Source organism: Podarcis bocagei (assembly GCF_964188305.1).
Source record: "Podarcis bocagei genome assembly, chromosome: 7".
In the NCBI taxonomy this organism is placed as follows: domain Eukaryota; kingdom Metazoa; phylum Chordata; class Lepidosauria; order Squamata; family Lacertidae; genus Podarcis; species Podarcis bocagei.
Window position 1 is genome coordinate 5,290,593 of NC_138132.1, and position 23,146 is coordinate 5,313,738.

The window sequence follows — 23,146 nt, forward strand, 5'->3', positions numbered from 1 at the left end:
GGGGGCACTTACAGCAGTTCTCAACTTGTGGGTCCCCAGATGTTGTTGGACTACAACTCCCATCATCCCTGAGCTCTGGCCTTGCTAGCTAGGGGTGATGGGAGTTGTAGTTCAACAACATCTGGGGACCCACAGGTTGAGAAAGGCTGTTTCATGGACACATCCCCACTTTTGAAGTTTAAAAAGGAAGATAAGGGGGCAGCCACGATTCGAATGCAAGGCAGGAGAGCCCTGGGGCCAAGCCCTCCTTCCTGGCCGATTCGAGGTAGGGCAGCGCCCCCTAGTGAAACTCAGTGCCTCTATCTCAGTGGTTCTCAACCTGTGGGTCCCCAGATGTTGTTGGACTACAACTCCCATCATCCCTGAGCTCTGGCCTTGCTAGCTAGGGGTGATGGGAGTTGTAGTTCAACAACATCTGGGGACCCGGTTTGACTTCAACCCCCCCCCTCCGCTCGCCATTGACTCTTGAGACCGACGGGTGCTAACAGCAATACAAAGTCCTTCTTCCCACGGCGCCTAGTTAAACGGTGGTACTCCCTGCCCCATGAGCCAGCCTGGGTGGATTTAAGAGCGGATTCCAAAGATTCACGGAGGAGGAGAGGGCCAGGGAGAGTGTTGCCCTTGTGCCCGGATCCTGCTCACGGGTTTCCCCCGGGAGCTGTTTTGCAAGGCCACCGGGAGATCAGGAGGCTTCATCCGACAGGCTCCATCTCTTTCTAATATTGCCAACCCGCCCGGGGATCTTCGGGCGGGAGATAAATTAAAAACGTAAGCTAAAAATAGCAGCGCGGCGCGGCCGCCCTCCTCCCGTAGCAGCGAGTTCCACCGGCGAACGGATTCCTCCTGAATGGGCGCGGGAACGAGGGCGGGGCGAGCGGGAGAGAAATGAATGAATCAAAGCGGGCGGGGGCGGATCCTCGCGCCCTGATTGGCCGACGCCTTCCAGCGCCCGGGGAAGCACGCGGGGCCGCTGATTGGACGCCCGCCGCGCCCGTCCGGAAGGGAGGCGGGACTAGCCGGACCCGGAAGCAGATGCCGGTGGCCAGAGGAGGAGAGAAGCGAGCGGCGAGGGTCGGACCGCGGTGGGAACAGTCTCCCCCCATACCCGGACCTGGTGACCTTTGACCCCGCTCTTTTTGTGGGGGGATCTTTCTCATTCACCCGAACCCCTTGGCGCCCTTTGACCTTTGCCCCCCCCAGGGCCTTTTGGGTCCCCCCCGGCCGAGATGCCTTGGAAGCGGGGGCTGCGGTTCCTGGGGAGCTGCTCTGCGGGGAGGGTCGCCCCTGAGGGGGCCAGGCTGGCACGACCCTCCTCCGGGACCCACAGCTCCGAGGGGAGACCTGACAGCTGCAGGAAGAGGAGGGTGAGTCAGTGGGGGTATGTGGAAGTGGGGTGGGTGTGTGGAGAGTCTTGGGCTGGGGCTCCGGGCACCAACCCACACGTCAGAAGGACCCTGCTGGGTCAGGGTCAAGGGTCCAGCACCCAGTGCTCATTCATAAGTGTGCAACAAGTCTCGCAAGTGTGCAATGCCCTCGTGAGCGTGAAACTGCACACCGGCCTCTATGATTGCGCTGATCCCCACAGGACAGAGGCCTCTGTGCGGCTGCTTTTATTTAATATGTTGCATCTGCAGCCCTCCTTCGTTCCTCCAGTGGTCCTTCTCCCTACCCCTTTGTTTAATCCCCACGACAACCACAACCCTGCGAGGTGAGTTAGGCTCAGAAAAGGCAGCGGCTGTCCCCCAAGATCCAAAGTGGGAATTCGAACCCCAGCCTCTCCCAGTGTGAAACTTTAACCATTATGCCATTACTGCCTCCCTGCTGGAAGAGGGGCATGGATGCTGACTCTGCCCAAAGGTGGCTGGAGAACAGGGCTGAAATGGCCTTTGAAACTCAAACTCCTGGCTTCAGGTATGAAAATCAGCTCCAAGAGACGGACCCAACCGGTTAAGCATGTTGACGCCTGCAGCCAAAATAGAAATCGCTTGCCACTTAAATAGCAGGCAACGTGTTGCGTGTTCTTCTCTACACAACCTGGGGAGGTCACTGCTACAGGGAAGTGAGGCGTTCGGAGGAGGATGCTTTTATTGTGTATTAAATTTGTATACCATCCTTCATCCGTAGATGTGTCCACACGGCACAAGTCCAATCCGCCTTCTGTAAAGGTAAAGGGACCCCTGACCATTAGGTCCAGTCGTGGCAGATTCTGGGGTTGCCGCACTCATCTCGCTTTACTGGCTGAGGGAGCCGGCATACAGCTTCCGGGTCATGTGGCCAGCATGACTAAGCCGTTTCTGGCGAACCAGAGCAGCGCACGGAAACGCCATTTACCTTCCTGCCGGAGCGGTACCTATTTATCTACTTGCACTTTGACGTGCTTTCGAACTGCTAGGTTGGCAGGAGCAGGGACCGAGCAACGGGAGTTCACCCCGTCGCAGGGATTCGAACCACCGACCTTCTGATCGGCAAGTCCTAGGCTCTGTGGTTTAACTCATGGCGCCACCCGCGTCCCAATCTGCCTCCTGGTGAACACACAAAAGCCACTGTGCCTTGTGGAGCCCAGGATGTCCACCTCCACTGGGAACTGCTGTCCCAATATTATATATATTTATAGATAGATAGATACATGTCTAGCACACAGGCAGGCTCAGTTTTCCCTGCTGGGTTTTCCCTTCTTGAAAGCTCAAGAAGCAGAAAACGAGGTCACCTTTTCCCTGGATGCTCAATTGCTCCATTACTTGACCTCTGCAATTTCCATTCTTGGGGGGGTGGGGGGTGGCGGCGTGTGGTACATGTGGGACTCCCTGCCCCATGCAGGCTGGTTTAGCCTTCCATTGATAATAATAATAATTTATTATTTGTACCCCGCCCATCTGGCTGGATTTCCCCAGCCACTCTGGGTGGCTTCCAACAAAGATTAAAAATACATAAAAATGTCACACATTAAAAACTTCCCTGAACAGGGCTGCCTGCCTTCAGATGTCTTTTAAAAGTCTGGTAGTTGTTGTTCTCTTTGACATCTGGTGGGAGGGCGTTCCACAGGGCGGGTGCCACTACCGAGAAGGCCCTCTGCCTGGTTCCCTGTAGCTTTGCATCTCGCAGGGAGGGAACCGCCAGAAGGCCCTCTTAGCTGGACCTCAGTGTCTGGGTAGAACGATGGGGGTGGAGACGCTCCTTCAGGTATACAGGACCGAGGCCGTTTAGGGCTTTAAAGATCAACACCAACACTTTGAATTGTGCTCAGAAACGTACTGGGAGCCAATGTAGGTCTTTCAGAACTGGTGTTATGTGGTCTTGGCTGCCACTTCCAGTCACCAGTCTAGCTGCCGCATTCTGGATTAATTGCAGTTTCCGGGTCACCTTCAAAGGTAGCCCCACGTAGATCACATTGCAGTAGTCCAAGCGGGAGATAACGAGAGCATGCACCACTCTGGCCAGACAGTCTGTGGGGCAGGTAGGGTCTTAGCTTGCGTACCAGGTGGAGCTGGTAGATGCTTTGATGTTTGCCTTCCTCTGCCCCCTCAATATTGGGGGGCTGGGGCTGAGCGCCCTGCTAAGGAATATTGAGGGGGCTAATGAAACCTCTGCCCCTGAGAGTTGGCACACCTGATCCCAGCGCTTTAGAAGAAATTGGGTTTGGGGGGCTGAGATCTCTGTGTCCTGGACCTGGCAGGAAACAGCAATCTGCTTTCTGCTTTTAGCAGGAAACCGTGGCGCTCCCAGCATCTCCTCGGGAGGAGCAGGAAAACCTGCCTTGCCCGGGAAGGTGGTTCCTGCAGGGGGCAAACTCTTGTCACACCGCAAGCGCCACAGGATGGGCTGCCGATCATTCCGGTGACCAGCCGCTTCCCATGCCCACAGGGGCACCCGGGCTTTGGGGAGTCTCCAGCTTTGGTCGCCCCCGTCTGATTCATCAGAGTGCGCTGCTTCGAGGTCTCACGGTGGAGGACATCCAGAAGGCGAGGGAATCTCGGCCGAGGAAAGACCAGGAGAGTCTGGGCAAAATGAGGCAGAAGGTAAGGCCTGGGTCTCGTGGGGAGGGCGGGAAGTGGGTGGCTTGAACCCTGAGCCAACAAGGATCCAGCAGGGATGCAACGTTCAGCACAACGCTTAAGGCAGAAGTTTCCAAACGTTCCCTGTTCGTGACACACTTTTTCGTTTCGCAGCACACTCACACGCTGCAGCCGACAAGCAAGTGTGTTGCGGCACACAGTTTGGAAAGCTCTGGGTTAAGGTGTGCGCACAGGTACTGCTGCTAATTGCCGCTGTTGGCTGGGAAAATAATTCAGATCGCAACTCTAGAAACTTTATGCTTAAGAGCATAAAAATAAGCTGGTTGGACACGCCAAGGTGGACCCATCTTGCCTTAACGTTCTGTTCCCAGATGTTTCTGAAGCGCTCACAAGAGGGGGTGAGCCTTCCTTGTCCCCCAACATCTGGCTGGCTTAACGTTTCTGCTGTCTGCTTTGTTCCTCAGCTCAGCGAGAGAGCCCGCGAACGGAAAGTACCAGTGACCCGCGTTGGACGCCTTGCGAATTTTGGAGGTGAGATCCTCCAGGCGGCAGCATTCACAGCTGAGGGTTTGTTGCATCACAGAGAATGCCAGGGTGATGCGAGTCGATTTTGCCATTCGTTTGCATGCTTTGCTGCCATTGGTTTGGCTGCTGTGATGTCACGGAATGTTTAGACAGACGCCAGTTGCTCAGAGGAAAGGGCCAGTCGTGGAACGTTGTAAACGGCTGCAGGAGCGTGGAAGTTGAATGCACATCTACAAAAACTAACCCGGACAGGCCCTCGAATTGTAGCAAGTTCCCCCCTGAAAAAGAAGTATTAAACTATCACAATAAATCTTGTCATTTGGGAATTGGAGAGGGCTGAGAATGAATGGCTTGAAATGAATATTCCACTCACAAAATTACAATCCTAAACATTTCATGAGAACGATCCTAATGTAATTTATGTTTGCAGATTAGACCTTCCTATGGGTACCACATTGGTGGGGAGGGGCACCTGGAGCTAGTGGTGGGAGAGACTGGGCTGAGGGGGGAGACTGGACTCATTTTATTCCCCGCCCCCCCCCCCATCTGCCATTCATACAATCCTTTCTCCCTTCCAGGTCTGGCTGTGGGCCTGGGCTTCGGAGCCTTGGTGGAAGTGGCGAGGAACTCCCTTAACGGGGAGCAGAAAATCAAGGGTAAGGAAGGTGCGAGAGAAGGGCCTGCCCTGTGCACTCATGATCTCTTGCACATGTGTGTGCGAGGCCACAAGGGGCTGCTTTTAAGGAGTTGGAGGGCCGGGGTGCGTGGCTGGGGCCGGCCTTGCCTCAAAAAGTGGCTGGACTCTTCTGCTCTCAAGAGAAGAGGAGGCGAGACCAGCTGGGCCCCCTTTGGCCTGACCCAGCAGGATAATAATAATAATAATAATAATAATAATAATAATAATACAGCATTCGTACCTCGGGTTACATACGCTTCAGGTTACATACGCTTCAGGTTACAGAATCCACTAACCCAGAAATAGTACCTGGGGTTAAGAACTTTGCTTCAGGATGAGAACAGAAATCGTGCTCCGACGGCGCAGCAGTAGCAGGAGGCCCCATTAGCTGAAGTGGTGCTTCAGGTTAAGAACAGTTTCAGGTTAAGAACGGACCTCCGGAACGAATTAAGTAGTTAACCTGAGGTACCACTGTAATAATTTATTATTTATACCCCGCCCATCTGGCTGAGTTTCCCCAGACACTCTGGGCAGCTTCCAATCGAGTGTTAAAAACAATACAGCATTAAATATTAAAAACTTCCCTGAACAGGGCTGCCTTCAGATGTCTTCTAAAAGTCTGGTAGTTGTTGTTCTCTTTGACATCTGGTGGGAGGGCGCTCCACAGGGCGGGTGCCACCACCGAGAAGGCCCTCTGCCTGGTTCCCTGTAACTTGGCTTCTTGCAATGAGGGAACCGCCAGAAGGCTCTCGGAGCTGGACCTCTGTCTGGGCTGAACCATGGGGGTGGAGACACTCATATTCTGCTCCCATGAGAGACCTGCTACCCCAGGCACAAGCGAATCTTTCTTCCCTCCCCCTCTGCAGACGCAAGCTTCCTGCTGGACTCCAACCCCTTCCTGTCGGAAGCAAACGCTGAGCGGATAGTGGATACCCTCTGCAAGATGCGTGGGGCTGCCCTCAAGATTGGCCAGATGTTGAGCATTCAAGGTATCGGGGGGAGAATGGGGTGTTCCCATTTCCTTCCTGCATCTTCCCGTGGGGGGATGCTCAGAATCGATGGGAGGGTTGGTGGGGCTGCTGGCTGGTTGGCAAAGAGGTCCGCCCCGCAAGCCTGGAACGTTATAAAATAATAATACAGTGGTACCTTGGGTTACAGACGCTTCAGGTTACAGACTCCGCTAACCCAGAAATAGTGCTTCAGGTTAAGAACTTTGCTTCAGGATGAGAACAGAAATCGTGCTCCGGCGCCGTGGCAGCAGCAGGAGGCCCCATTAGCTAAAGTGGTGCTTCAGGTTAAGAACAGTTTCAGGTTAAGAACGGACCTCCAGAACGAATTAAGTACTTAACCCGAGGTACCACTGTAATAGTTTATTATTTATACCCCCCTCATCTGGGTGGGTTTCCCCAGCCACTCTGGGCTGCTCCCAGCAGAATACTAAAAACAGAATAAAACTTCCCTAAACAGGGCTTCCACATGCCATGGCAGTCTACCTTCTGATTACCCTGGCGGGATAAACCAGAGGCGGGTATAAAACACTTGTAGTAATAATAATAATAATAACCAGCCACTCTGGGCGGCTTCCAACAGAATATTAAAATACAATAACCTATTAAACATTAAAAACTTCCCTGAACAGGGCTGCCTTCAGATGTCTTCTAAAAGTCTGGTACTTGTTGTTCTCTTTGACATCTGGTGGGAGGGCGTTGCACAGGGCGGGTGCCACCACCGAAAAGGCCCTCTGCCTGGATCCCTGTAACTTGGCTTCTCACAGGGAGGGAACCACCAGAAGGCCCTCGGAGCTGGACCTCAGTGTCTGGGCAGAACGATGGGGGTGGACATGCTCCTTCAGGTATACTGGACCGAGGCCGTTTAGGGCTTCAAAGGTCAGCCCCAACACTCTGAATTGTGCTTGGAAACATACTGGGAGCCAGTGTAGGTCTTTCAAGACCGGTGTTACAGTGGTGCCTCGCAAGACGAAATTAATCCATTCCTCGAGTCTCTTCGTCTAGCGGTTTTTTCGTCTTGCAAAGCAACCCTATTAGCGGCTTAGCGGAGTAGCTCTATCAGCGGTTTAGCGGCTATTAAAGGCTTAGCGGATTAGCGGCTAAAAGGCTATTAGCGGATTAGCGGCTTAGAAAAGGGGGGGAGCGGAAAAAAATCGGAACACTCGCAAGACGCTTTCGTCTTGCAAAGCAAGCCCATAGGGAAAATTGTCTTGTGAAGCAGCTCAAAAACGGAAAACCCTTTCGTCTAGCAGGTTTTCCGTCTTGCGAGGCATTCGTCTTGCGGGCCACCACTGTATATGGTCTTGGCGGCCGCCCCCAGTCACCAGTCTAGCTGCTGCATTCTGGATTAGTTGCAGTTTCCAGGTCACCTTCAAAGGTAGTCCCATGTAGAGCTAATTGCAGTAGTCCAAGTGGGAGATAACCAGAGCATGCACCACCCTGGCGAGACAGTCTGCGGGCAGGGAGGGTCTCATCCTGCGTACCAGATGAGATGAAGCTGATAGACAGCTGCCCTGGACACAGAATTGACCTGCGCCTCCATGGACAGCTGTGAGTCCAGAATGACTCCCAGGCTGTGCACATGGTCCTTCAGGGGCAAAGTTACCCCATTCAGGACCAGGGAGTCCTCCCCACCCGTCAAAGGACTGCCCTCCCGAGCCAAAACCAAAGAGCCTCTCCAGGCCAGCAGGGTGGGTTGCAGCAGTGCAAACGATATTTAAAAAACAGTTTCTTTGGGACGCCCGCTTCTCCCCGCAGACAACAGCTTCATCAGCCCCCAGCTGCAGCAGATCTTCCAGCGCGTCCGACAAAGCGCCGACTTCATGCCGCCCTCTCAGATGATGGTGCGTTGCCGTGGGGTGGGGCAGGGGCTGCGAGGGAAGCCGCCTTTGCCCTCCGCCTGTGGTTGGGTGGGAGGGTTGGCATGGATGCTCTGAGCAGGGAAGTCCGGCTCAGCTGCCACACTGAGACGCTGCCAGCGCAGGGAGATGCCCGTGGGGTTTGCCTCAGTCCAGGTGGCAGCCGCTGATGGTGTGAGGCAGCTCTCCAGCATGTTGCTCCAGGGACTCTCTGCTCTTCCCCTTCCAGGGTGTCCTTGAGGAAGAACTGGGCACTGACTGGCGGGACAGAGTCGCCTCCTTTGAGGAAACGCCCTTTGCGGCCGCCTCCATCGGCCAAGTGCACCTTGGGGTGCTGAAGGACGGGACTGAAGTGGCCATGAAGATCCAGGTAAATGTTGACCCAAACGTGGAGAAGTTGCCGGGATTTGAACCCAGGACTGTGCAAGGAAAATGCTCTGGCCCCGGGGCGAGGGCAGAGCCTGTAGGGAGAAACTTTGACTGCAAGGCAAGTCTCTGGTCTGCTGGGGTTGGAAGCCCTTGGCAGCGCAGCCGGTCTTGACGTTCCCTCTTCCTCCTCTCCTCCTGCAGTACCCAGGCATTGCTCAGAGCATCCGAAGTGATGTGGATAACCTGTTGGTGGTGCTCAAGATGAGCATGATGCTTCCAGAAGGTAAGGAGAACGCAAGGTGAGCCAAAGAGGACCCATCTAGTCCCGTTTTCTCTCTTCTTCTTTTTTATAATAATAACAACAACATCATCAACAACAAATTTTATTTATACCCCTCCTTCCCCAGCCAAGACCGGGCTCAGGGCGGCTAACACCAGCTATAAAACAATTGATTGAAATACAGCTTAAAAACAAGATTAAAATACAACATTAAAATGCAGCCTCATTTCAGTGGAAACTCAGTTTTGGGGGGATGAAAATGTCAAGTCTTCACCAAGGCTAACTATCCAGACTGGTCCTACATGGGCCAGAAAAAAGCCAGGGAAGTTCCCAAATAGGAGTTCCAACACAGGAGGAGAAAGGAAAGAGGGGGAGGGAATCAAGTTGATTCCGAACCAAAGGCCAGGCGGAACAACTCTGTCTTGCAGGCCCTGTGGAAAGAAATCAGATTTTTTGAAAAACCGTTTTTCTTTGATTTTACAGGTATAAATTTATAACAAAACCAAATACATATCCATATAGAGAGATTTATCTGAATCGAGACTTCCTGCCCAATCCCTTCCATGGGTCCTATTGTCAACATTTTCAACAGCATATTATTTCATAATCTATATTTTACATCTGTCCATATTGTCCATAGTATTTGTTACATTACAAGTGAGATTAAAATCCTGTTTTCATCTGCTTCCAATGGTCTCCTAAATAAATTATAATCCCCCCCCATTCTTTCTTGGAAGTTTTTGTCTTCTTGGTCCCTGAGCTTTCCGGTCAGTTTTGCAATTTCAGCGTAGTCTAATAGCTTGGTTTGCTATTCGTCTCTGCTAGGGACTCAATTTCTTCTTTCCATCTCTGGGTTAGTAGCATCCGTGCTGCTGTTGTCGTGTACATGAAGAGTTCCTTTGGGATGTCGGTACCTACAATTCCTAATAAGAAGTCTTCTGGATTCCACTCCCCTAAACTTTATTTAAAACATGTTTTTCAGTTCATTGTATAGCATTTCCCAGAAAGCCTTTCTTGCCTTATACCACCACCACATATGATAAAAGTTACCTTCTTTTTCTTTACATTTCCAGCAGGTATTTGTACTTGTTTTATACATTTTTGCTAGCTTACTAGGATTACTAGGTGTCAAATACCACCAACACATCATTTTCATATAATTTTCTTTCAGCGTAGGACATGCTGTGAATTTCAAATCTGTTTTCCATAACCTTTCCCAATCCGCAATCTGAATGTTATGCCTCAGATCCCTTGCCCAGTGTACCATTACAGATTTTACCTGTTCACCTTTTGTATGTGTAATGTGTATGGGTTGCTCGTGTGTAAGTTGCCGCCTCTCCAGGCTTTGTTGCCTTGCTAAACCTTTCAGTCTGGGCAGCCCTTCACTTCGTGGCTGCCTCAGTCGCTAGCAGAATCCATCAGTGGGCGTTTCTGAAATCTTTTCCAACATAAAAGTTGTTTGACACCCAGTCTCCTCCTACTCTCTCTGCGCGGAAGTCTTCTGCGCAGGGTGGGCGTGGGTAGCGGAGGACCCGTGCTCTCCCCGCTGGTGTCTGGTGAAGAGTCCTGGAGCCCTCTCGCCGATTCCCCCATCAGCCCCTCTATAGCCCTGGTGTTGCGCTGATTTGCTTCCCCATCTGCGGAGCTGCCTCTCTCCCTGCTGGGCCCTTCTCCAGCATCATTTGAGAGCCTTCCCTCCGCCTCTAGCTCCAATGTCAGTTCCCTGACAGTATGCCATTCCATTCTGTACATTTTCACATCTAGTCCATCTTCTCACAAGGGCCTACCACAGGGGTCAGCAAACTTTTTCAGCAGGGGGCTGGGTCCACTGTCCCTCAGACCTTGGGGTGGGGTGGGGCGGACTATATTTTTTTTTGGGGGGGGGATGAACGAATTCCTATGCCCCACAAATAACCCAGAGATGCATTTTAAATAAAAGGACACATTCTACTCATGTAAGAACACGTTGATTCTCGGACCGTCCGCTGGCCGGATTGAGAAGGCGATTGGACCAGATCCATGCCCCGGGCCTTAGTTTGCCTACCCATGGCAAACCCAGGTAGCAACCTGCAAGCGGGACCTGTGCGCCAGAGCTCTCTCCTCCTCCCTGAATCTGTCCAGTCCTCCTTGAGAGCCGTCCAGGTGGATAGCGGGTCTTTCCCTCCTGCACCAGGGAGTTCCCCAGTTTTGTGCTCTCCTGGGTGAGCAGCCTCTGGCCGTCTCTGCTTCCTTGCAGGCCTCTTTGCTGACAACACCCTGCAGGTGCTTCAGAAGGAGCTGGAGTGGGAATGCGACTACCAGCGGGAGGCTCAGTGCGCCCGGAAGTTCAGGTACAAATGAATTCATTATTTCGGCCACAGAGCAGTTCCAGCCCACATACAATATCAAGGAAGTCATAAAACACGATAGGGATACATTTGAATTTGCAATTAGGTATAACGGGGACGATACAGATGTAGCAACAGTTAAATATATATATATATAAATTAAAACTTAGTCACTAACATGTAACCTAAAATTATCATTTAAGGCTTTAATCATTATGATAGCACAGCTTGTTCCCTACGTTTTACGGCAGTCGCACAGAATTTGGCTACCCTTAACGTGATCTCAGGATTTTAGACACTGAAGTTCGGATTCATTAGGAGATTTTTGCATATCAGGGGTAATAAATACTGAGCGTATATTCCCGTAGAAATGGCAGAGACAGTTTCTACCTCCATCAAGCCACAGGGGCAGACACGTTCCGCGTATGGTTTACCCTCGAATCTGCCCTGCAGTAAGGCAGATGGCAGCACGTTGAATCTAGCGAGGGTAAATGACCATCTGTATTTAGGTATTTGTAGGAGGTTCAGGTAGCTGAGAGCAAACCCCTGGTCTGGCCTTGCTCCTCCTGGGAGATTACCCAGCCTTTCAAGACCCTTCCCTGCAAACCCTTCCCTAACAAGGAAATGCCAGCACGGCTTCCCTGGGCGGTCCTGCTCAGGGCTGCCAGCTCTTGGAATCGACTCGGGAAAGTGGGGAGCTGCCTTGCCCTGAGAGTCAACCCTGGCTGGCAGCAACAGCACGACCTGGTTTCAAGAGTTCTTGCCAGGGACTGAACCCAGGGACTTCTGTCTCCATAGCGGGCGCTGTGCCACACTGAGCCACAGGAGTGGGCGGGAGCTGGGGCAGAGCCCACTATTACTATTTATTTACCGTATTTTTCGCTCTATAAGACGTACCAGACCACAAGACGCACCTAGTTTTTGGAGGAGGAAAACAAGAAAAAAAATATTCTGAATCTCAGATGCCAGAACAGCGAGAGGGAGCGCTGCGCAGCGATCCCTCTTGCTGTTCTGGGTTCTGGGATAGCTGTGCAGCCTGCATTCGCTCCATAAGACACACACGCATTTCTCCTTACTTTTTAGGAGGGAAAAAGTGAGTCTTATAGAGCAAAAAATACGGTAATTTATGTACCACCCTATACCCGGAGGTCTCAGGGCAGTTCACGTAGAAACATCACAGTATATAAAATAAAAATAAAAGTAACAACCCAATAATACCTCCTCCAAATGGAGGTGCCTTTTGGGACCCGGCTGGAGGACCCCTGTAGCCTCAGGACCAACCACCCTTTTTTGGGGGGGGGCTTGGTGTCTTGCGGCCCTCCCACTTGGTGAATCATCTCTTCCCCCAGGCGCCTCCTGGAAGGAGACCCGTTCTTTGAGGTGCCCAAGGTGGTAGAGGAGCTGTCCACCCACAGGGTCCTGTCGATGGAGCTGGCGGGGGGCGTCCCGCTGGACCGCTGCCAGGATCTCAGCCAGGAGCTGCGGAACGAGGTGAGGCGGGGGCCAGGAATGCAGGGCTCTCCTTACAGAGAAAGCTTGGGTGGAGAAGGAGAAGTTTCTGTGGATGGCGTTACCCCCCAAAACGGAGCGTCTCTATAGGAGATCTTCATAGCATTTCCCCCCCCCCAGGCGGCCGCAGCCCCCTTTCTTGCCTGCCCAGGGAAAGCTACATAAATGCATAGCTGTCAACCGTCCCTTATTTGGCGGGAAAGTCCCTTATCCCAGCGCTGTGTCCCGCTGCTGTCCCTTATTGATGATGTCCCTTAAATTTCCCGGGTTTCAAAGGAAGCAGCTCCTCTTCCTCCCTCCCTGCCGGCCAGGAAGGAGGGAGGCTCCAACTGTGTTGCTTGGCTGTGTTGCTCACCCAATAAGGAGTCTAAGAACGACTGGGGGGTGGAGCTTGCATGCCTTGTGCCAATCAAACCGGCCGCGTTGCCTGGGGACTCGCCTTTGCTCAGCGCTTCCCAGCGGAGAGGTGACGGTGGTTTCCTTGCTGCATCCCCTTTGCCGGGTTGCTGCGCTGTGGGAACCACTGCTTGAGGCTTCCTTTGGCTGCTGGCTGGTCTTTCTGCCTTTGGCTTGGAGGGGCTCAGATGTTGAACATACCTGCGCCCGAAAAATCCCTTATTTTGATTGCTGATCCCTTATTTTCGAGGCTGCTGGTCCCTTATTTTCAAATCTGTAAGTTGACAGCTATGCATAAATGCTGCCAAATGGCAAGCACCGTGCAATAGGATGATCTCAAGGCTGCAGATTTCTGGGCCAGGCATTAAAGGAAACATCTCCAATCCCCGATCGAACTGTTGTGCCTCCTCTGTATTTGGCGCTTTGAAATTGATTTTCTGAAGCCAATAAAGAGATGGAAAAAAACCAAGGAGTTCATCTCTCGCAGCGAGAATGTCTCTAGCGAGGTTCTGGGAAACGCTTTAGCTAGTCATTCTCTGGACTAGTGGCACTTAAGAGTCTGGCAGATAGCCTGGCAGGAAAATAATAATAATAAACAGTCTCTAGTAGGATCTAGTAAAAGAGGAAGGGTTCTTGCAGTATGGTTTGATTTCACATCATTTGTGAACGAGGAGGCAAACGGACGAATGGCCATTCCAGGTTACATGAAAATAAGACACAATTCGCCCATTCTCTTCCATTTTATTCTTGCCATCTCTCCATTCACCTGGTGTACACATGATAAGAAAGCAAGGGAATTAAGATTAATGATTTTGTAAAGTCCACCGTGTGTTCAACATATTGGTAATATTTTTAAAGTATTTATTAAGCAGCAAAATTCGTGTTCTGTGTCTGCCCTGCTGCCGCCTAATGCTTTTCTTCTGGTACCTTTTCTTACTTTCTTCCTTTAAATTTTGCCTTTCCTTCCACTAAAAGTATCTAAAAAATAAAGGGGGGCTCCCTCTCTTCCTTCTCTCCGCAGATCTGTTCCCACATCCTTCGCCTGTGCCTCCGAGAGGTCTTTGAGTTCCGCTTCATGCAGACCGATCCAAACTGGTCCAATTTTTTCTACGATGCCCAGAGGCACAAGGTGGGAGTTTGGGCTGGATTCCCGGGGTGGGGGTGAGATATTTCCCAGGTGCGAGAGACTGCAGGCGCGTCTAACCCCTCGTCCTCGTTCCTCGCAGGTGACCCTGCTGGACTTTGGGGCCAGCCGAGACTTCAGCAAAGAGTTCACTGACAATTACATTGAGGTGAGTACCAGTTATCTTTTCCTCCTCCTTTTACAGCATCTCACATCCCTCCTGGGGTAGATGGCTGCTTTCTAGATGGTCCAGGCATCACACAGGTGGGCGTCCCCTCGGCCATTGGAAAGGCCAGGGTCTCCATACTAACCTTACTTTAATCCATCACCCTGAGTCACCTCTTGCCTGCATGTGTCCATTTTAACTTCCTGGCCTTTTCCATCACCTCCGTAATGTGTTATCTCTGTCGTTTAATAATAATAACATACTTCAGAGCATAATAATAATAATAATAATTCTCTTGTTTATATGCCATCCATCTGACTGGGTTTCCCCAGCCACTCTGAGCAGCTCCAAACAAAATATTAAAAACAGAATAAAACATCAGATGTCAAGGAGATAAAGAACTACATAACTTTTAGAAGACGTCTGAAGGCAGCCCTGTTTAGGGAAGTTTTATTCTGTTTTTAGTATTCTGCTGGGAGCAGCCCAGAGTGGCTGGGGAAACCCACCCAGATGAGGGGGGTATAAATAATAAACTATTACAGTGGTACCTCGGGTTAAGTACTTAATTCGTTCCGGAGGTCCGTTCTTAACCTGAAACTGTTCTTAACCTGAAGCACCACTTTAGCTAATGGGGCCTCCTGCTGCTGCCGCGCTGCCGGAGCACGATTTCTGTTCTCATCCTGAAGCAAAGTTCTTAACCTGAAGCACTATTTCTGGGTTAGCGGAGTCTGTAACCTGAAGCGTATGTAACCCGAGGTACCACTGTATCGGGAAGTTTTCAATGGTTGATGTTTTACTATGTTTTATATATGCCATTGGGACGTGGGTGGCGCTGTGGGTTAAACCACAGAGCCTAGGATCAGAAGGTCGGCGGTTCGAATCCCCGCAACGGGGTGAGCTCCCGTCGCTCGGTCCCTGCTCCTGCCAACCTAGCAGTTCGAAAACACATCAAAGTGCAAGTAGATAAATAGGAACCGCTCCGGCGGGAAGGTAAATGGCGTTTCCGTGCGCTGCTCTGGTTCACCAGAAGAGGCTTAGTCATGCTGGCCACATGACCCAGAAGCTGTCAGCGGACAAACGCCGGCTCCATCGGCCCATAGAGCGAGATGAGCGCCGCAACCCCAGAGTCGGTCACGACTGGACCTAATGGTCAGGGGTACCTTTACCTTTACCTTTACCTTTACCTTTATATATGCCATATGCTCCTCAGAGTGGCTGGGGAAACCCAGCCAGATGGGCAGGGTATAAATATTATTATTATTATTATTATTATTATTATTATTATTATTATTATTACAGGGCTGCCTTCAGATGTCTTCTAAAAGTCAAATAGTTGTTTGACATCTTACAGGAGGGCGTTCCACAGGGCAGGCTACCCAGAAGGCCCTCTGCCTGGTTCCCTGTAACCTCATTCCTAACATAATACACAAAATAATAATAAAATAATAATCCTAATAGCAGCACGCATATTTAGCCCCCACGCATGTTTAGCAGGTTGGGGAAGTGGGGTTCCAGTGGTGGCTATATAATGTCAGCTGCTGGCTAGAGCAGGGCTGAGCCCCCCAATACCCACCCCTCAGCCCCTCTCTTTCCTCTCTGCGAAGGTGGTGAGGGCCGCGGCAGACGGAGACCGGGCCAAAGTGCTGCAGAAGTCCAAAGATCTTAAGTTCATGACGGGGTTCGAGACTAAGGTGAGTGTGTCCTCGGGAGATTAATCTCACCAGCTGCCCCAGGTTGAGCAGGAACCAGCATTTTGGGTTGGCATTGAGGGGCGCTGGGCAGAGCGGGTGGATTTCAAGAGGCTATGAGCCAGGAAGGGGGGCAGGAAGAGGAGGGGAGGTTTAAATCTCCCCCCCCCCACCCTGCCGCGGATCTGCTGCGATGGTCTTTGTCCCTGCCTGTCCACCTTAGGCTAGTTTAACAGTCGCAAAGTTTCTCAAGGAGCACCAGAGCTCTTGCTGCTTACAGAAAGGAGATTATAAAATGGTATGTGATGTATGGAAGTGAGAGCTGGACCATAAAGAAGGCTGATCGCCGAAGAATGGATGCTTTTGAATTGTGGTGCTGGAGGAGACTCTTGAGAGTCCCATGGACAGCAAGAAGATCAAACCTCTCCATTCTGAAGGAAATCAGCCCTGAGTGCTCACTGGAAGGACAGATCCTGAAGCTGAGGCTCCAAGACTTTGGCCACCTCAGGAGAAGAGAAGACTCCCTGGAAAAGACCCTGATGTTGGGAAAGATGGAGGGCACAAGGAGAAGGGGACGACAGAGGACGAGATGGTGGGACAGTGTTCTCAAAGCTACAATCATGAGTTTGACCAAACTGCGGGAGGCAGTGGAAGACAGGAGTGCCTGGTGTGCCCTGGTCCAGGGGGTCACAAAGAGGTGGACACGACTAAACGACTAAACAACAATCGTAGGAAGAGAGGAAAGTTTCTCTCTCTCTCTCTCTCTCTCTCTCTCTCTCTCTCTCTCTCTCTCTCTCTCTCTCTCTCATAACTCTAGAACTCATGGTCATTGCAATGAAGCTGAATGCAGATAAAAGACTTTCTTCATGAAGCACATAAACTGTGGAACTCCCTGCCACAAGAGGCAGTGAAGGCCACTCACCTGGATGGCTTTAGAAGGGGCTTGCACAAATTCACGGAGGAGGAGAGAGCTATTGGCGTCTGCTAGCCAGGATGGCGGGTCTCTCCCTCCACAGTCAGAGGCAGCGACGCCTCTGGGCACCCTTTGCTCTGAACCGCAGGAGGGGAGATCCCCCTTATCCTTGTGGGTTTCCCCAAAGAGGCATCGTCTCCTTGGCCACTGTGGGAGCAGGACTGGATGCGGCCCCCTTTGGCCTGATCTGGCAGGCTCTTCTCACGCTCTTATGGAGCCTCCAGATCCAGCGGCAGTCTATCTGGAGTCTTCGGTTCTTTGGGGTAGAATAGGAGGCTTTTCTTCTGTAATCCCACAGCCAGGCTCTTCTTAGGAGGGCACCAGGTTTGCAAAGTCAATGAGTCCCACACTGGAGTGGGGTGCCATTCTCTGCCCCCCCTTCCTCTGGGCAGTTGCTCTGCCATTCCTTCCATTGGGTGATTTCGCTGGGGGTGGGGGGCTGGCTTGTTTGTTTTAGATTCTTTGAAGGTTTTATGGCAGCGGTTCTCAACTTGTGGGTCCCCAGATGTTGTTGGACTACAACTCCCATCATCCCTGAGCTCTGGCCTTGCTAGCTATGGGGTGATGGGAGTTGTAGTTCAACAACATCTGGGGACCTACAGGTTGAGAAAGGCTCTTTCATGGACACATCCCCACTTTTGAAGTTTAAAAAGGAAGAGAAGGGGATAGCGACGAACAATTCCTTCCTTGCACATCCCCTTCGTCTCCTCCAGCACCCACCCACACCCAGTTCCACCCCATGTTGTGCTGCTGGGCCTGCCTAATCCTGCAAGGGTGCTGCACCCAGAAAAGGGGATTCGAACGCAAGGCAGGAGAGCCCTGGGGCCAAGCCCTCCTTCCTGGCCGATTCGAGGTAGGGCAGCGCCCCCTAGTGAAAGCCAGTGCCTCTATCTCAGCGGTTCTCAACCTGTGGGTCCCCAGATGTTGTTGGACTACAACTCCCATCATCCCTGAGCTCTGGCCTTGCTAGCTAGGGGTGATGGGAGTTGTAGTTCAACAACATCTGGGGACCCACAGCTTGAGAAAGGCTGCTTGTGGCCTGCAAGTACCATATTTTTCGCTCCATAGGGCGCACCGGACCATAGGGCGCACCTAGTTTTTAGTGGGGGGAATCAAGAAAAAAAATATTTCCCCCCCAGCCCCAAACAGCAGCGTACAGGCTGCGCACAATCTCTCCCTGCCAGAGGGGTTGCGCGCAGCTATGTCACAAGCCAAGGCAGCCAGCAGGATCCATCCCGCTGGCTGTTTGGGCTTCCTCTGACCCCTCTCGCTCTTCAGGCTTCAGGGATAGCAGCCTGAAGCCTCCGGAGCATGGAGGGAGCGCTCCCTCTGTGCTTCGGAGGCTTCGCGTTGCTTTTGCTGAAGCCAAGGAGCCTGCGTTCGCTCCATAGGACGCACACACATTTCCCCTCAATTTTTGGAGGGGGAAAAGTGCGTCATATAGAGTGAAAAATACGGTAGATTCATTCTTTTATCTCATTCCCCTTACTTATCAAAGCATTCAGTCTCCTCTTTCCCAGGCTAACCACTCCCAGCTCCTTCAACCGTTCCTCATCAGGGTTGGTTTCCAGACCCTCGATCATCTGTGTCTCCCTCCTCTCCCCGCCTTCCTGCTTCTCAACACCCTTCTAAAACTGCGGCATCCAGAATTGGACACAGGTGGGGTCTGACCGAGGCTGAAGGAAGTGGCAAAGGCAGTCTGCCCATGCCCAGGAACCCTTCTTCCCCTTCCTGTCAGCCCCTGTGACCCCTACCTGTGCAGCCAGTCCCAGAAACCCCTGCCCTTGGACTGACCTCCCTCCTTCTCCCGGCAGGTCTTTGAGGACGCCCACGTGGACGCCGTGATGATCCTGGGAGAGGCCTTCTCCACGCCAGGCCCCTTCGACTTCGGCACCCAGCGCACCACTCGCTGCATCCAGGACCTCATTCCCGTGATGCTGAAGCACCGACTCAGCCCCCCTCCGGAGGAGAGCTACTCGCTGCACCGCAAGATCGCCGGGTCCTTCCTCATCTGCGCACGACTTGGGGCCGCCATCCCCTGCCGGGAGATGTTCGAAGAGGCCTATGCCCGGTACTTGGCCGGGGAGCACCCAGCTCCCATGGCCGGCAGGGTCTAGGGGGATCCTCCGCTGTTTCCAGTGGATCCTGCAGCTCGCCAGCCGGCCGGAACTCTCCACGAGGGAGCCCTGACCATTCTGCTGCCGGGACAGCTTGTGTGGGGCAGGGGCCCTCTGTGGGGCAGCATCTCGGCCAAGCGGGGGTCTTTCTTCAGACCAGCCTCTGGCCGGTATTAGACCTGCCCTCTAACACGGCCGCCTGGCCTGGCAGCTCCATCCTCGACCCCTCTGGTGGTCTCCTCTGAGCAAGGGAAGGGGTAGCGCCAGCCGGCTCTGCCCCACACCCTCGCTTGGCCTCCTGCCTGCTCTCCTGCCCCCCACAGGCCCGGTGTCCCTAAGGCAGCAAGAACTGAGGTGCCACTGCCGCCCAAAAGGGTGCGGTCAAATCAGCGAGGTTTGGCGCTCCTTGCAATCGACTCCCTTGGAGGAACCGACGGATCTCATTGCCAAGCAAAGAGGCTTGAAGAAGCTCAAGTGATTTGGGAGCTGTTACTCTCCCGGGAATGATAAAAGAGCTTCGCTGCTGCTCCCAAGGAGATCCATCCATCCCCATGTCCCTTTCCGGTTCCTAACTCCAGCCAGGAGAGTCCTGGCTTCCTCCATCTGTGGCCTTTGAATCAGGAGGACATGAACGCTGTTAGACTGCCCTTGAGCTGGGGCGCGTCCCACCCGTGAAAGGGACCCCTCCCCTCCTTCTGCTTTTAATATATAAACTTGGGTGTGACTTTAAGCTGGGGCAGCTAGACGAAGGCTTAAGTGTTGTAAAAGAGAGAAGGGCAGCGAGAGATCTGGGGGGAGAGGGATCTGGCAGAAGCAACTGGGTCTCGGGCCTGACTGGGTGGCCAAAGTGTGTGTGTCTCTGTATGTGTCTCTGCCCATTACAGCTACCGGGTGTTTTTTAAAATGAAAAAACGGTGTCCGTGTGTTTTCTTTGCCATCCAAACGGGGAGGTGCTGAGGACCAGAAAAGCAAGCGGCTGTTCCTTTGTGGGCCAAAAGCGGGCAGGGAAGCCGCGAGTTGCAGTTTGGGGGCATTTTTGCACAGGGAGGGCCTCCCAGCCCCACCCCAGAGCGTCCAAAACAGCCAACACCCAGTCTGGGAAATGAAAGAAGCATCTGATCCATCAGAACGACCTGTCACACTTCTGCAAATTTAGCAAGGCTTTTCACTGCTTGGTATCGGTTTTTATTGGAGAAGGGGCTCCTCCCTCTCTCTCTCTATATATATAATCTTTTTTAAAGCTCAGATAAATGCTTTGATATTGTCCTGTGGCTCTGACGTCTTAGCTCCTCATCCTTGCTTAATTTTTTTTATTTTTTAGGGCAGAGGGAGTGGCTGAAGAATGGAAAAGTTGAAAACAAATAGGGAGAAACATAGCACATCTCATTAGACAACGATCACATACTTGATGACCCCATCTGTGGGGAAATTATATTAGGATAATCAAATCCGAAAGACAGAAGGAAATGAGAGAAAGGCGTATATAGAAACAAAACTAAGGTTAGGAATAATTAAGAAAGAGGGCAGCGCGGAAGGGAGAAAAGAAAGGGGGAGAGAAAGGAGAAAGAAAACAGAGAAAGAGGGAGGGATGAAAAGAGGCAACTGATTTCTGGGGAAACGTTTTTCCAGGACTAAAATGTGTTAGAAATGTGATTTACCATATTTTTCGCTCCATAAGACGCACCTTTTTCTTCCTAAAAAGTTAGGGGAAATGTCTGTGCGTCTTATGGAGCGAATGTGTGGTTCTTGGAGCCGAATTGCCCAGGGGCAAAAAGCAGATCATGCTCTTTTTTTTTTTTGAAAGAGGGAAGTGGGTGTTGAAACTAAGCTGCTAATCGGCAAGCGATCGGGAGGGAGATAAGGGACGCTAGCAATAAAGGAGGCTGCCTGGGAGCGGGGGAGGTAAAGACAGTGAACTTGCAAGGAGAGGAGACAGGAAGATTAAAGCAATGAGGAGAGAAATTAGAAGAAAAGGAGGAGCAAAAAACTGCTCCAGCTAAGGAAAAGACACTAAGGGAAACAAGAGGGAAGGGAGTGTTGAAAGGAAACAGCTGATCAGTGGGATCAGAAGAGAGATAAGGGACGCTAGCGGAGGCTGCCTGGGAGGGGGGAGGTAAAAGCCCATGGATCCTCAGGATTTTTGCATTGGGTCACCCCAAATTCACCATCAGATCACATAGCATGTCCATGGCTACAGCCTGCACCAAAAAAACACGCACCCACTGTTGTCTGGGGCCGCAATGGTGCAAAAACATGGTTACAAAGGACGGATCCACATGGATCCTCAGGATTTTTGCATTTGGTCACCCCAAATTCACTATCAGATCACATAGCATATCCATGGCTACAGCCTGCACCAAAAAAACCACGCACCGTTTCGTGGGGCCACAATGGTGCAAAAACGTGGTTACAAAGCACAGATGGATTCTCAGGATTGGGCTACCCCAAACTCACCATCAAATCACATGTCTGTGGCCACAGTATGAACCACAAAAACCATACATCCACTGTTTCGTTCAGAATATTTTTTTTCTTGTTTTCCTCCTCTAAGAACTAGGTGCATCTTATGGAGCGAAAAATACGGTACCTGCCTGGGAAGGTTCTTTCACCCAGCGTGCAGTGGAATTCCCCCATGTTGAAAGACACACGAAAAACAGATTAAAAGATATAAGGGGGGGCCCTTTATGCAGTGCAAAGCTAAACTACGGAACTCCCTTCCCCAGGTTGTGGGGTTCCCATAATGGGCATCTGGTCGGCTCCTGTGAGAGCAAGATCCCAGACTCAATGGGAGGCCCCCTTTGGCCTGATCCAGCCTGCTCAACTTATGTTCTGACTTCCCATTGATCGCTAGCCTCTCCATTCTGGCTGCACACCCCTTTTTAATCCAGCAGAGGGCAGAGCAGGTGGTTCCAGGCCGCTCAAGGAAGTGAGCTGAGCTGCAAAGCAGAGCAAAGGAAGCTACTGTGCAGATTTTACCAGGGAATCGCTCCATTTGTGTTTTCATGGGATTACCTGCCAGCTGAACGGCCCATGGGGGCCTGATCCAAGCACACACGAGACCAGCTCCGCCCATCCTTGATCTTGGGACCGCAGAGGGTGCATTGTTGTTTACTTGTTTACTCGTGTCCGATTCTTCGTGACTCCTTGGACCAGAGCACGCCAGGCACTCCTGTCTTCCACTGCCTCCCGCAGTTTGGTCAAACTCATGCTGGTACCTTCAAGAACACTGTCCAACCATCTCCTCTGTCGTCCCCTTCTCCTTGTGCCCTCCATCTTTCCCAACATCAGGGTCTTTTCCAGGGAGTCTTCTCTTCTCATGAGGTGGCCAAAGTCTTGGAGCCTCAGCTTCACGATCTGTCCTTCCAGTGACCACTCAGGGCTGATTTCCTTCAAAATGGAGAGGTTTGATCTTCTTGCAGTCCATGGGACTCTCAAGAGTCTCCTCCAGCACCATGAAGAAGAGTTTGGACTTGATATCCTGCCTTTCACTCCCCTTAAGGAGCCTCAAGGCGGCTAACTCCTTTCCCTTCCTGCCCCACAACAAACACTCTGTGAGGTGAGTGGGGCTGAGAGACTTCAGAGAAGTGTGACTAGCCCAAGGTCACCCAGCAGCTGCAGGTGGAGGAGCGGAGACGCGAACCTGGTTCCCCAGATTACAAGACTACTGCTCTTAACCACTACACCACACTGGCACCATAATTCAAAAGCATCCATTCTTTGGCGATCAGCCTTCTTTATGAGGAAAATACAATCTTTAAATAATCTTCCCAACAATACTATACTAGCTACTATGAATGTGGAATCTCTGTATACCAACATCCCACACAACGATGGTTTACAAGCTATAAGGAACACCATTTCAGATAAAACCACAGCGGACCTTGCCACCAAACTCTGCCAATTTGTCCTTACCCACAACAACTTCAAATTCGGTGATGACCTGTTCCTTCAGATCAGCGGCACAGCAATGGGCACCCGCATGGCCCCACAGTATGCCAACATCTTCATGGCAGATTTAGAACGTTTCCTGAACTCCTACCCACTCAAACCTCTCTTCTACCTGCGATACATTGACGATATTTTTATCATCTGGACACATGGTCAACAGACCCTGGACA

The 23,146-nt window shown here is 51.8% G+C and overlaps 1 protein-coding gene across 2 annotated transcripts; it reads left to right on the forward strand.

The window, feature by feature from the left end:
• Nucleotides 1-1,020: 1,020 nt before the first annotated feature.
• COQ8B (coenzyme Q8B) lies at nt 1,021-20,292 on the forward strand. Of its 2 annotated transcripts, none has more exons than XM_081200390.1 (14): nt 1,021-1,364; nt 3,702-4,016; nt 4,478-4,544; nt 5,117-5,194; nt 6,081-6,203; nt 7,980-8,065; nt 8,310-8,450; nt 8,651-8,732; nt 10,966-11,059; nt 12,406-12,547; nt 13,983-14,090; nt 14,188-14,253; nt 15,855-15,941; nt 18,726-20,292. In XM_081200390.1, the coding sequence occupies exons 1-14, from the start codon at nt 1,227-1,229 to the stop codon at nt 19,026-19,028; spliced, it is 1,830 nt and encodes a 609-aa protein (XP_081056516.1). In that variant the 5' UTR covers nt 1,021-1,226; the 3' UTR covers nt 19,029-20,292. The 2 variants fall into 2 exon arrangements, with proteins under 2 accessions (XP_081056516.1, XP_081056517.1); XM_081200391.1 differs by having other exon boundaries at nt 3,705-4,016.
• Nucleotides 20,293-23,146: the final 2,854 nt, after the last annotated feature.

Excerpts from the sequence above, each read along its gene's own strand:
- COQ8B (XM_081200390.1), top strand. The coding sequence starts at position 1,227 with ATGCCTTGGAAGCGGGGGCTGCGGTTCCTGGGGAGCTGCTCTGCGGGG. Across the intron at positions 4,545-5,116 it reads ACGCCTTGCGAATTTTGGAG|GTCTGGCTGTGGGCCTGGGC; the intron begins GTGAGATCCTCC and ends TCTCCCTTCCAG. Across the intron at positions 8,066-8,309 it reads TGCCGCCCTCTCAGATGATG|GGTGTCCTTGAGGAAGAACT; the intron begins GTGCGTTGCCGT and ends TTCCCCTTCCAG.